The 15,255-nt window shown below is 34.8% G+C and overlaps 1 protein-coding gene across 1 annotated transcript; it reads left to right on the forward strand.

Annotated features, from left to right (window-relative positions):
* Positions 1–4,509: 4,509 nt before the first annotated feature.
* On the forward strand, positions 4,510–14,493 carry LOC130621881 (uncharacterized). Its single transcript, XM_057437242.1, has 8 exons — positions 4,510–4,581; positions 8,576–8,668; positions 8,926–8,988; positions 9,112–9,240; positions 10,202–10,363; positions 11,622–11,752; positions 12,105–12,147; positions 12,730–14,493. The coding sequence occupies exons 1-8, from the start codon at positions 4,543–4,545 to the stop codon at positions 13,930–13,932; spliced, it is 1,863 nt and encodes a 620-aa protein (XP_057293225.1). The 5' UTR covers positions 4,510–4,542; the 3' UTR covers positions 13,933–14,493.
* Positions 14,494–15,255: the final 762 nt, after the last annotated feature.

The raw sequence follows: 15,255 nt of genomic DNA on the forward strand, positions 1-15,255 counted from the left end.
TAAGGGGTTACCACAGAGCCCTGGCAGTTTGCCATAATTTTTTTGTGAGTACGCATGGTTTCTAAATGACATGAATTTAAAAAATGTCAGCCGTAATCTAAAGATAACGGCAAAATAAAAACATGTCCACTTGAGTTATCTTACAATCGGTAAATATTCACGCATTCCATGTTTTCTTAAGATGTTAAAGTGTTATGATGTGAATTGCCATAACAACAAGACAGGAGACCCATATGTCGCTATTTTGACATCATACGTCACAACTTCGATTCTAACTTAACTGGTTGTTATTTTGGGTTGGTTGGATATTTTTTATTAAAATTGTACGACTAAGATTTATTTCAACCTCGTCCCCAGAACTATTCGATTTTTAACGGCGTTGCGCTATTTGATACTAGGAATCGGATTTTCGCTGACACCGTATTTGATATGAGTAATCTTCTCTCATATCAAAAAGACAAAAAAAAACCTTGTGACGAGGGTGACCGTAAATGTGCTTGGATGGCGCTTGGATTTATTTGTGTTAGAAATTGTGAAACCCACGGGTTAGTGAGATATTTCTTAACTCAAAATAAAGAAACGCTACGCGCAACGTAGTTCCTTGCATAATCTAAAAAAATTGTTTTTACTAACTGATAAGAAGACAACTAACACAACGAAAAAAAACAACTGTTAGATGCCTGAAAGCAAGACATTGTGTTCTGGGGATTGAGCCCGGACGGAATTATTAATGTTTTTTACAATGACTTCAAAGATGGCGGACGTCTTTCCGTTAACGGTAAATCGGCAAATTTATTTCTGCATTGTCTCTACGCATAGAATTGCTGAAACATATTGATTAATGCACGAGAAGTTTACGATACGTTAAAAGAAGAAGATGAACAGAAAAGATAATGAAGTTAATGAAGTTAATGAAGTTAGCAACACAAATGGGAATGCAAATACAAATGGTATTGACGAATTGCGATTTCCGTGTCACCAGTGCCACAAACGTTTCAGAACCCACAGAGGAGTGCTCCAACATTTGAGGCAATGCAAAGTTAAAATTGGACTTCCAGCAGAAGAACAATCTACAGACCCTCGAAATGATATGAATGAACGCATTCTACAACAAACGCAACCAGAACTGTTTTATTGGGGTAACGTTAGAGGTACAGATGCGATTGATCAAATTAATTCTTGTTATGAGAAAATTGTATTTTGGAGGCGAAATTTGTTCATGCTTCCAAATGGTGCTACTGGAAAAAACTTTCTTCGAGAAGTAACTAGACTATTGAATAGCTGGGTGGAAAATAGCCCAATCAAATGTATTGCGTTAAAAGCAGTACACGTAATGCCAGCTCTATTACTTCAGAAGCCGTCAAAAAACTCGAAAAGCAAAGACCATGTTAACGCATTACAACGAAGACTAGAATGGTGGAACAAAGGCGATTTTCAAGCACTCTGCGATGAATGTGAAATGCTTCAATCACGATTACCTAAACCAACCGAGAGAAGAAACATAGAAGTTGTTTCGAGAAAGTTTAAAGATCTCATGCAGATTGGAAATGTGAATGGAGCAATCAAATTATTAACAAATAACATGGCAGGTGGCATTCTTCCTGTAAATGACGAAACATTCAATTTATTACGAGTTAAACATCCACCAGGCGAACAAGCGAAGGAAGACGTTATATTGCAAGGACCGTTATCAATGGTTAATCCGATTGTATATGACGTCATTGATGACACGTACGTATTGAAAGCAGCTCAAGTAACAAAAGGAGGCTCCGGGCCTTCTGGGGTGGACGCAGATGGATGGAGAAAGCCTTTAACTTCAAAGGTTTTTGGTGAATGCGGTTTGGATTTAAGAAGAGCTATAGCCAACGTTATAAAGAAGTTATGTATAGAAAATGTTGAAGATCAATCGCTTGAAGCATTTACTGCTTGCAGACTCGTACCTCTAGACAAAAAACCTGGAGTAAGACCAATTGGTGTTGGAGAAGTCTTGCGAAGAATATGTGGCAAGGTAGTGATGGCAGTTCTTCAGAAAGACGTCCTTAAATCAAGTGCGGAAATTCAGATGTGCTCGGGTCAGAAGTCTGGCAGTGAAGCGGCAATCCACGCGATGAGGGAGGTATTTGACAGTGAAGAAACAGAGGCTGTTTTACTTGTTGATGCAGCAAATGCCTTCAATAGTATCAACAGAGAAGCACTCCTGCACAACGTCAAGATTGTTTGCCCGACTATTGCATGTTATGTCATCAATTGCTATAGATTTCATGCGAGGCTTTTCATCATTGGAAGTAAAGAAATAAGATCCAAGGAGGGTACTACGCAGGGTGATCCGCTAGGGATGGCAATATACGCAATTGGTCTAACACCCCTACTTAATCTGATGGCTGACGAAATATTTGAAACTACTGTTGCTGCTTTCGCTGATGACGTTAGTGCAGGTGGAAAATGTAGAAATTTGAAAGTTTGGTGGGATAGATTGATGCAAATTGGACCATTGTTCGGTTACAATCCACAACCTCACAAATCTTGCCTAATTGTAAAACCAGGACACGAACAACTGGCGAAAGCGACTTTTGAGGGCACGAATATCCAGATATGTACTGATGGTGAAAGACATCTTGGCGCCTCGATCGGAAGTGACAGCTTCAGGAAGGAGTACTGTGAAAAAATGGTAACGAACTGGGTGAAGGAGATATTTTTACTTTCAGATATTGCGCTATCACAGCCACAAGCTGCTTATGCCTGTTACACAAGTGGTTATTAACACAAATTTTCATTCTTTCTCAGAACAATACCTGGGATTGAGAAGTATCTGAATCCACTTGAAGAAATCATACGACATCGATTGCTACCTGCTATTACTGGTGGACACATTGTAAACGATGATGAACGCACACTCCTGTCTTTGCCTCCTCGACTTGGTGGTTTGGGAATTATCAATCCCATTGAACGAGCGCCCACAGAGCTACGAAACTCAGAAAGCATAACTGCTTCTTTGAAGAACGTAATTCTTCGTAAAAATGTTGTTGATGAAGAAATAGTATCATTGACGGCAGTAAAAAACAACCGGAGACAACAGAATCTGGAAAAGTTGAAAAATCTACAATTACGTATGACACCTGAAGCTGCACGATTGAACGAGTCAAATATGGAGAGTGGTGTATCAAATTGGCTCACAACTTTACCAATTAAAGAGCTGAACTATGATCTGAACAAGGAGCAGTTTTTTGACGCTCTACGTTTGCGATACGATTGGACAATCCCGAAACTTCCATCAGAATGCGTGTGTGGAAGCAAATTTAATGTTACACATGCGCTATCATGCAAGAAAGGTGGCTACGTCTCTTTACGACACAATGAGATACGAGATATTACAGGTAAATTACTGGAGGAAGTATGTAAATATGTGAGAAAGGAACCATTGCTGTTACGTTTAAGCGGTGAAAGAATCCATCAAAACGGTATTTTATCACAGGAAGCACGATTAGACGTCAGCGCAGTCGGTTTTTGGACCCCTGGTCAACGAGTATTTTTAGATGTACGGGTCTTTGACCTCAACGCTCTGAGATACAAGGGTCTTTCTCTTGACAAATGCTTCAAGAAAAATGAAGAGGAGAAGAAGAGAGGATACAACGAAAGAGTTATGCAAGTAGAAAATGGAACATTAACTCCCCTTGTTTTTGCAACAAACGGTGGTATGGGAAGAGAGTGTAAACAATTTTATCAGAGACTGTCTGAAATGATTTCAGAAAAAAGAAACATCAGATTCGCAGAAGCCACGAAGTTTATTAGAACTAAAATTTCCTTTAGTCTGCTGCGATCAACACTACTTTGCCTGAGAGGTTGCAGATCCTTCGCTCGGGACCACCAGCTGACAGATATGGAACTCGGAAATGTTGTATCACTCATTCGATCCTGAATAATCAAGTGTGTTAATTATAAGTGAAACCATGTTGACCTGTAAATTGTTAATAACTTTTTATTTTATTTTGGTGTTGTTGTAAGTTTATTTATTTATTGGTGGCAAATATATGTAAATGTCGATTGTTAAAAAAAAAAAAAAAAAAAAAAAAAAAAAAAAAAAAAAAAAAAAAAAAATTATTAATGTTTCCGCGAAGCGAAGCCACAGCTGGCGTCATAGTCATTAGACATAGGCATCAGACATCTTCAAAGAGTTTAAGGTCATGCCAGGAAAAGATCTTCAACTCTATGTACTCTGGTATTTTTGGTTCTTTTAAGTACTAGACTGAGTAAATAAAAAAAACGGTCAAATTAGTGTGTAAAATCTTTACACACACACTTTACACAGAAATTGTTGATCGACAATTATCCCAAATTCGGTGGCGAACGTCGAACTTCTACAAAGGTCTTTTTATGTGTGTTTTACGTTTGGGAATGAAAGCCTATTGAAAAAGGATATTGTTAACTCCGTAAATGTAAAAAGCCCTGGGGACAAGATTGGTTTTTTGTTCTCTCTCTGGGAACTGAAACAAGTGGTCCAGCATAAACGGGAAACATTTCGGGAAACATAGCGGATCCAAACAAATGTTTACATCAAATCTTGACGAAACGAAAGAGGTTGAGGTGGGAAAACTTTTGATTGTTTGAATTTCTTTTTTTACGAGACAGTTTTTCGATATTCCGCTTCCTGCAAGGCCGAAAATCACCACTAGGCATAAAGTTAAATAAGTCAAATTTGTAGGAAAGTTGATTTGTAGTATTTTATTGAAAAAAGTGAGTGGAAGATGGGCATATTTTGCCTTTGAAAATACAAACACGTATTTTAGTGAGTGAGTTAGCTAGCTACTCTAAGTCTTTATAGTTAACACAAAAATCATTTAAGATATATATGAAGGGGAAACTCACCATGTATATATTCCTATAAACTGCAAAAGGAAGGTGGAGAGGAAATTGTGGTCAAGAGGGTGCCGATAAGCCACATATGCCGTAAAAGTGCAGGCGTTTTCGGACGAGTTTGGCGTTTCAAAAAAAATTCAAGTATTCGCCGGAAAATACCCGCATAGAAAATAAAAAATAAAAATAAGAATAAGAAAATAAAAACAGACACTAATGATTCAAAAAACTATAAAAATTAAAATAAACTTGTGATAGCGAAGTTCTTATAAGAACTATTTTTAAGGGGTTTTAATAGTAAGAATAATTAATATTAATTCAAAGACTTACTTTAAAAACATGTTTATTGTGCATTAATCCCCATCCACGAGGGTTGCACATTGCTTTCTAGGATCCAAACTTCCTGGATTTATGCACCTTTTCCACTTTTTGCTATCAAAGGCATCGTCTATTATCAAATTTTTTAAAGCAAGGTCTTTACAGTATTTATGTTTTCTTTCCATTGCTTCCTTGGTGTTTCACGTGGCACACTTCCATCAACTTCAAAAGACAGAACCATCTTTGGCCAGGGCTCATTTGGCATGCGAGGAGCATGCAATGCCCAAACCATCTCAGCCTATTATATGACAGTACATCTTTGACACTATAAAGCTTTAGCTGCCATAACTCTTTCATTGAGAGTTTGTCAGAGAGCTTTACTGAGCAAATCCATCTTAGCATTGTGTGATCTGTGCGTTTAATTCGGTTGGTATCTTCAACATTTAGTGCCCACGTTTCACTAGCATACAGGAGCACACTATGTACACACGCATTGTACACCCGACCTCTGTTGCAAAGGGATATACCAGAACAACTGAAAATGGGAAGCAACTTGTAGTAGTAGTAGTAGTAGTAGTAGTATCGAAGCAATCACCACGCTGACTTATCACCACTCTGCACAACCTCAATGTCATCATCTCCAACTTTAATCGATGTGGCTTGGTTATCAATTGAAGTAACAAGTTCACCACTGCATTTCTTGCAGAGGAAATCCAGATCTGCTTTTTAGGATCCAGTGATTGCATTGTGAGCATAAGATTGAATTACTCCCAACTCCTTTAGAGCAAACACCACATCACCATTTACTTGAGTCAGTTGACATTGATGCCTCACACCGACTGTGCATAATTTTTGTCTTTTTCATATTGACACCCTGATATATGCGGACGTTTGCGGCTTATATTTTCCAGATGGGATAATCTCTCAGAAAAACTAATATATTGTGTTATTGTATAAAGGAGAACTAGCTAATAAAAACAACAGTAGGGTTATACATCTGATAATCTTTCTTGCTCCATCAATAGTCAGGGTAAACACCTAATTAGGCTATGTTGGCCAAATTAGGCCATTCACCTAATTTTAGGGGACATGTTTGTGGACTAATTAGGCGATTTGTAACCTGATTACACAAATAAATACACAGACCAGGTCTTTTACATGTTGGATGAAATGTTCAATGTCGGCTGCGCAAGTCTTTAGACTCATTTTAGATGACTTTATATGAAATCTATTATTTAATACTTTTACAGTTATATGGTAGGCAGTTCTTAACAAATTTCATATTACATTAGAGAAGTTTTTGAACGTGTCATGGTATCAACCCACAGTTCTTGAAAGATTTATTTTGTGACAGGGTACTTCCAATGTCCCTTTGCATCCTTTATATATATATATACTTTTTTAACAGTTTCCTAAGATTTTAAATCTCGGTAGACAGAGTGTTATACAGAGATGTTTTGTTGCAGCCTAAAAAATTGTGCATATACCTTATTGGCAAAGTTTTTTGATGTTGCAGAAAGATGTATATATACCATGAGAAAATGTTATCCTGCAAATTTTATTAAAAACTAAAATCAGAACATTATATTCAAATTAATGGTACACTGGAATGAGTAACAAATGCCAATTTTTCTTCACCTATACAGAAAAGATATTGTAGTTTATTGCATGATTCACACAATTAAAAACACACAACAAAATTGAACATTGTAGTTCCTGAATACTTGTCATCACAGATCACTGAGGGAGAGCATTTACAAAGTTCCAACTGTGATAAAATTTTGTGTTATTCTACATAGTTAATCGTTTTAACATATATATATACTTAAATCAGTCTTTTTTGCAACATCCAGCTGCTTCTTGATGTTGGTTTTCAAGACAGCTTCACCCACTGTTGCTTTACTTTTTAGTATATACTGTTCTGTTGAAACATTTAGTTTCTCTCTTATGGAGAAAGTAATGTATATTAGAAGCATTCAACAACATTTTCGTCGTTTTTGGATTGATTCGAAGTACTTGTTTACCAACCAATGAAATGATTGTTTTGACATGTCTTCTAACCAAGTCTTTGTGCACTTCATACACTCTTTTTTATCGTAACTCTTCTTCAACCTTTAGCTTCTCCTATGCTTCTTCCAATGTAGCTTTCTGATTAGCTGCATCACTTCTTTATTTTTGAATACACAGCTTAATTCTTTAAGCCATTTCTGAACTTACGTGTGACAACCTGCAAATGCGTAAAGATCTGGAACTACTACCAGAATGTCAAGACAATGCACTTCTATACTTACTTGATGCTTCAAGATGACCATCCAGAATGACCGTATAGCTTGCAACCAACCACTATCGATAAGAGATTCATATCTAATCTCCTCAGACCAATGCACGCCATCCATACCATACGTCAAGGTTGTAGGTACTTTATGTTAGTGCAGGAATAAATAAGACAGCCTTTACTGATATAAATATATCACTATAAACAAAGCGTACAGCGGAACTAAACAATATAAAACAATCGAAAACCAATGATGAGAAATATAAAACAATACAAGTCGAACGGAGAACTTACTAGCTACTGTAATTACAAATAATTCAGTGCACCAACACATACTGTCACAAACCTCACACGAAAATCACAGATTAAATACAGAACTAGAACTGTCAAGAAAAAAGAAGCCTGAACATGAATTACGAGACATTTTACTAAAAAAACAACACAATAACAACGATCTACATGTGAGTCCCAGGACGGCCAACAATAACATTGTGTAATGAGATCGTCATTCTACTGTACGACATGCTTCATCATAATTGTGTAATTTTACTTGAAATATGCGAAGAAGCAGAGATCAAGAATAAAAACAATTTTAATAACACAGAAAACGTGATGCCAAAATTAATTTACATCTTTAAAATGCACAATATAGGCCTTAATAACCATAGAATGCTTGTCACCAACATTTTGAAAGTTTTAAATGGCGAGAGAACAATTGTTGTGGACACAAAAAGGCTTGAAAAAGCAATCTGTATTTATAAACCAATCTGTATATATAAACCCAACCAACTGTTTGCCCTGTATCACCAATAGGGAAACCTAAAGTGTTAAAAAATACTCCAGCCAGGGCGAAACATACTTTTCCTGTATTTTCATAAATATGTCAGCTCTTTATGATCTGATTTAATAATTGTTTACTTGTTATAAAATATTTTTGACAAAAGGAAATACACACAAAGTATTAACTAAAAAGAATTCATGTGGAATCTTAAAAAAATGAAAACGATTATAGTTGTTTTTTACGTAGCGGATTTCATTTTAAAGTATTTTTTATTTCATTTTCAATTTGCTTCCTTTACTATTTTTTTCCCTTCAATCTTCGTAACTTTATAATAATATTTATATATGTAGTTTGTTAACATAAAAAATATAAATAAAAGCATGATACGTGCACAACCAGATGGGGAAGATGAAGAAAATGATGAATTGGATCCTCGAGTTGAGGTACATTTAAGGTGTTTATATTTTACTAAGTGTGAAGCAGACATAATCACTACTTTCATGTTCTGAACCTGTCACCAAAAGTTTTACTTGTGAAAATTAGTAAGGTACATTTGGATCAAAACTCTACATGCTGTACTGCTGTCAATAATAATATAAATACAACATAACCTGAGAATTTTACAAATAAACATTTCTGTCAACAGAACTTACAGTATGATGTAACTTGCAATACCATAACATGAATATAATAATTTTAGATCGAGCTAGAGAATTTAAACAAAGCATCCAATGATATCAACATATTGGAAAAGGAGCTAGATGTAAGATTTAATCTCATAATTTTTGCTTTTTTTGGATTTTGCCTGTTTTCCAAAATGATGATGACTTGCTCCTGCTGTATAGTTTGTTCACCTAATCGTAATTTCACCAATATTTTTTACTAGGAGGCAAGAGCTGTATTTCGTCAAAGCTTAACTGATGCTACTCGGAATCTTAATCATCTTGCAAAACGTTCAGGAAATAATATAGATAAAGCAAGGCCATATTTTGAAGCGCGGAATCAAGCGAAAAAGGTTTGTATTTGTGTTTTATAGGTATATAATTTCATATTCCTTCCACAAAATGTATTAACGTATATGTAATTCATCAAGTCAATCATGATTCTTAGATAGATGTGCATAGTTTACATGACTAGTCCCACAAATATCGAGGGATATACCTGTCTACTATTTCCAGGAGGGGGCATAGTTTAGATGCGGAGTCTTAGAGAGCATTTAATGCTCGTTTTGAGCTACGGAGACCCAATTAGGGTCCAAACTCTACCAGACAACTTACAATATCCGGACTGGCCCTACCAATGACCAAAAACTAACATGGATCTAAATCTCATGACTTGATTTTGTTTGGAAAAAACAAATGATAAAGTTTTCTCAGGTTGAGTCAGTGATTTTTATTAAGAAATCTCAGAAATGTCCAAAAGGTGACGTAAAAATTAAAACATTAGTTCTTTATAATTGCCAATTTCTGATGAATTAATTCTATCATATTTCAGTGGAGACTTAGCTAAATAAGGGTTGTCTATTAGCTGATTGTCAAAGAAAGTTTATTAAGCTTAAAAGAAGGTTGATGAAACCTTCTTCCTGTTAACTTTTCCCCCTAACGTTTTATAGTTAGACTTTGATACATAGTGACTTTTTTTAAACTTTTTTTTAGCTTTAATGTTTCCCCAGCATTCAGGAGCACCTAAATAGCTCAGCATGAATAGGGTTAAATGCATATTTTAGCTAATTTTAAAAACTTAGAAGTAGAATTTTTTTAAATTTACATTTGATGACCTGTCGCATGTTTTTATTTCAAATCGCATAGAAATGTTCTCAATTTTTTTGGAAGAATATAGAAATGTCTTTATTGCTAAAAACGGTAGATGGGAGCATTATATTTTTTGATCAACTTTTTTAATTTTTACGTTATACATCCATCTGCGTATTACAATGGACAATTATGTTTTTTTGTATTTTTTGAACACATTTTCAGGCGCAGTTGGAATGCCAAAATGCGGCTATGACATTTGAACGAGCTTCTCAACTCCACAAAGGTGCTCGGGAAACAATATCTGTTGCTGAAGAGAAGCTTAAAATGAATCCTGGTATGTTTGATGCTGCTTGGCAGGAAATGTTAAATAATGCCAATTTCAAGGTATTAATGTCTGGATTACTTTTTAAATAATATATTGTTTGTTACTGGTATATATCCACGTATAGCGATTTTTTTATTTTTAATCAGTATTATTATATATAACTAGTCGTAAACTCATGGAAAAATCCATGACAATTCACCTGTTCTAAAAATCCACGGAAATTCATTCGGCGCTAGTCACAGCTACTAATCATTTTTAGTTCACAGTAGGGGAAAGCTAAGCATTATATTATAAACTAGTCCATAGCCCGTGGATAAATCCTTAGCTTTACTCGTTCTTTATATATCGCGTATGGTATTTGATATTCGTGTGTTCGTAAGCACAACTATAAAATTAGAACAGACAAAAAAGGACAGTTTTTACAGGTAAATATAGAGATTATTATGTTTTATGGTGTCAACACAACAACTAAATATTGCCTATTAGTTAAAAAATGAAAGATTTGTGGTTTAAAATGTTTCAAATTGTAAAAAGAATTACAAATGGTTTATTTTGGTCGAACTGATGGAAATTGGAAATTTCGGAAAGCAGATACAAAACATGCCATTTGAAAAACAGTATTTACAAAATAGTGACTTGTTTTTTTTACTTCTGAAAGCAAAGCTATCAGATTAGTTGCTTGTTATTATAATTTATATTAATTCCGTGTTTTATCTCGTCAAAATAATAACAAAAGGGCTTGTAAATATGACGCCTTGTCCATAGTGACGGTGATTATATTTGCTGATGATACTGTCATATTGACATCGCTGTCATCAAACATCAAATTTTATTCCCTACAAAATGGACAGGTTCGATTTCGTATTATTTTTATTAATCCTGTCTCCTAATAATTAATAACATGTAAAACACATCTTTCCGGGTGACAATGTGTTTTAGGGAAAAAATTAACAGTAAAATTGAAGACTTTATTGCTTGAGACCATATAAATAAATAAAATCGCCCTTGGACATTATTCATAACAGCATAAAGTGATGCTGAAAGATATAAGTTAATTCTAAACCAAATGCTTCTTTCTGTAACCGCTGTCTATTATGGTAGCTTTTCTTCACCTCAAGTTAAAATAACTATGTTCTGCTGGCTACTAATACAGTTAAAATTCTTTAGTTTCCTTTTTATACCTGGTTGTAGCTTTATACCTGTGGTACCACCACTAAAACGTAAAAACTGAGAAAAAATGACTTTCTAAAAAACTAGACATCAGTCTGGCCATCATTAAAGCTATATCTTAATTTGTTCGACTATCATTACATTCAGATTCTTGAAGCAGAAAAAGAAAAATTGAGACATGAACTTCAACATCAAGAAGCCGCCATAACATATACAGAATTGGAACAAAGAGCTGTCCATCTGAAAAAACAGCTAAAGAAAAACATCAATAAAGCGAGGTAACAAAATATTAACACATAACAAATACATGTGTGAGTAGCAATATCAAGCGATTAAAGTCTGTGCGTATTTTGTATATATAAACATCTTGTGAGGTCTAATCTAAAAAAATACAGTGAATATTTTTCAATTGAAACGGAAGTTTGCTTTGGATCGCACCAGCCTAACTTGGCATGTAAAGACACAAATAAGCAAAAGTTGAGAGTTAATTAAAATTTTGTGTCGCTTTTAAAAAAGCAGTGATCGGAGAATATAAGAAAAAATAATTTTTAATTAACGCATGCTTTTGAAATAATTAGGATTATAAAAAGCTCGATGCAATTTTTCGTCATAATTTTGACTTTATTTTAGACCGTATTTTGAACAAAAAGCACACTATATGGATTTTTTAGAGGTTGGTTGCTTTTGTCTGTTGTTTGTTTGTTGTTTGTTTGTTTGTTGTTTTTTTTGTTTTTTTTTTAAGTTACAATACAGCTGAGGTTAATTCTAAGAATTAAAAGTGTTTTCGGCTGGCTGTTAATGTCTGATTAAATGCATTGGGTATTAAGTTAAAAAGATCGATATTTCTCGACCCCTTGTGCTATTCAAAAAGGCCAGAAAGTCAAGAAAACAAAACAAAAAACTAAACGACCCACAAAGGTTGATTGAGGTATACAAACCTTTCACATTGAACGTAGTATATATTGTAGGTTTGTTAGGACACATTTTTGCATCTCAAAGTTTAATGGATATTTTTATTTATTTTAAAATTCCTGTTTTAAACCAAACACCATGGGCGTTTATTAGAGTTTCAAATTTTACCCTAGACGTTTGTTGGTGTTTGTGGTTATTTATATATCGTTGTTTATTGACATCTGGTGTTTACTAGGGCGTTTATTATGGTCTGGGCATATATTTGAGCGTTAACTTTTTTTCGGCTATTTACAGTATAGTCATCAAGTAAGACATGCATAAAATGTTCTAATTTGTTTTTTAGACTCAAAAGGTGAAAGTGCAAGAACTCGAAAAACAATACGCTTTAGCTAAACATGAGTATTCTGCAAGTTTACGAAAGCTAGAAGTCATCAGCGAAGATATTCATCGTAAACGAAATAAAGGACTAACAGATCATTGTAATTCTGCGCCGACAACTAAACGAGAAGAATGCGTGGGTGCCGAGACGCCGGATATTTCTCGACGAAAGTCGTTAGAACGAAAACAATCTGAAGAACGTATACGAAAAGTGTTAAGTCGGCATAAAAGACCAACGGGAAAATACAGATCGTCTTTGCTTTTAGACCTTGATATCGACTTTGATATTGACGACATTGTTGACTATGCGGAACCAACCAAAAGTCCTTCTTCAAAAAGTGTTGATATGGGTTGTGTAAGTATGAAATATTATGATGATTATCAGGTATTAGATGTAAAACCTTTCTTGGAAATGGAAAGAAGGATAAGTTTAACAGGTCGACACCACAGCACAACAATAGATGATTCGGAGAGCGAAGTTCAAAATATGCCAACGGTTCAGAAAGATGTTTTGTTAAGTGCAGATAAATACCAACTCGAGGGTCATCCTCGATCTATATCGACATCGTCGACTGAATTATTTGAAGCGTTACAGCATAAGACTCGTAGTAGCACGGTGAATAGCGAATTCGAGGTGCTTCATACTCATGGTTTAGATATGACATCTCCAACACAAAGAAAAGAATCCAAGGGAGTTCTTGTGACCAGATTTGCAATGATCGAAGAGCTAGATGGTGATGATGTATCTATTGATGCACTTGATAATATTGAACCTCATGATAATTATAATAGCATCGAAGGCGTGGAGGAGAGTGTTAACAATTTGAAAGAAGAAATAAAACAGGAGTGTGTTGCGGAAGAAAACAGAGAGGGAAAAACAAATGTTGGTGACACTAAGGATTTATGTGATAGCGTGGAAATAGAACATGAAGTAGAACACACAGAAGATATTTTAGATGTCGAACATAAATTTAACGAAACCAACGTAAGTAATACCAACGTAAAAGATGCGCCAAAAAGTTGCGAAAGCGAAGGCGAGAATGCCGATATAAAAACTTATGGTAAAGGTAATGCTGAGGTCTTAGGTAATGATGTACAAACCATGTTGAAAAGTGATGAAGAGAAGGACAACACATTTAATAAAATAAATGAGATTGATGTTAGCTAAACAAATTTCTGAAATCTTGACAGCACAACAGTACACAAAAATGAAAGAAAAGACCATGTGGTAGCGGGTAGATCGGGTGCGTTATCAATACATTGAACAGATTGTAAAGATTGGTGTAGAGTAGAGGAAAAACATGTAAATATATTCCTTTAAAATTAGGATAAAGAAAGAAGAGGAATATTAATAATAACTTCAAATGAACGTTAAAAACATACAATTAGGAATTCTTAAATTTAATTTATTGTATTTTCTGTATATTCTGCGCTAGGTGTAGTCTCACGATAAACAGATAAAGATATTAGTCGACAAATTTACGCATTTTGTTGTAAACAGAAAAAACGCTTACCGTTAGGCACGTTATTTTACGCATGTGTCGAGAATTTACGACATATCTCTTTAATAATAGCCGTATTTTGTCTGTCTGTCCGCGAAAGCCGCGTCCTGTTACGGAAACACGAAATGAGATATATAAAGGACGGGCGACCCCGTAAATTTCTCCACGGGTTAACGACTAGTCTATATTATAATACCCGTATAAGTCTGTCCGTCTGTTACGCAAAATGGTAGCTTAGCTGCGCAAGTATAAAAAGGACGAGCAAACCCGTGGATTTTTCCACGGGCTAACGACATATGTTTTGAAATTAAGTATACCTTCAGTATACAAATTTTCGCAAAATTTATATTTAGGGATGGCAAATTTCTATTTTTAGCAATCGTGCAAACAAATGTTCTTGACGGTTCTATTGTTTCGTCACAACACATCAAAAAGTCGATAAAAGAGTGCACACTTTTTGAATTGACCATTACTTGTTTTAGATGTAAAATTGTATTTATATATTTGGATTTATCGTCAATATTATTTGTATATGTAGAGCGACACGAGATTTCAATAAATACAATATAGGACAAAATAAAAATAAGCATGTTCCTTCATAAACGATTTTGTTGTGAAGTGTAACATTTTTATTTTATTTTTTTGTTATTTTATTGTTATTATTTTACCGTCCAGAGTGGGAAATAACGAAGTGTTCTATTTAGGCCCCCTCTCCTTTACCCCACCACCCCTTTTAGTGGTGTCTAGTCAAATATACTTTTATTACAACAAGGGAGGCTTTTCTAAGGTCGAAGACTTTAAAAGGAGAGCTTTTTTCGATTTGATCGGGCATAATTTAAAGGCGTGTTGACCCTAAGTGACAAAATTTTAAGGTGATGGAAACTAGGCCACTAAAATGTTTTACAATCTTGAACCTGAGTTATAAGGAACCTTCTTAGTTGTTTAAATGTTTTCCCGCCTACGTATTTTTATAAGCTACTAACAAAAGC

Source organism: Hydractinia symbiolongicarpus, chromosome 12 (genome assembly GCF_029227915.1).
Source record: "Hydractinia symbiolongicarpus strain clone_291-10 chromosome 12, HSymV2.1, whole genome shotgun sequence".
NCBI lineage: Eukaryota > Metazoa > Cnidaria > Hydrozoa > Anthoathecata > Hydractiniidae > Hydractinia > Hydractinia symbiolongicarpus.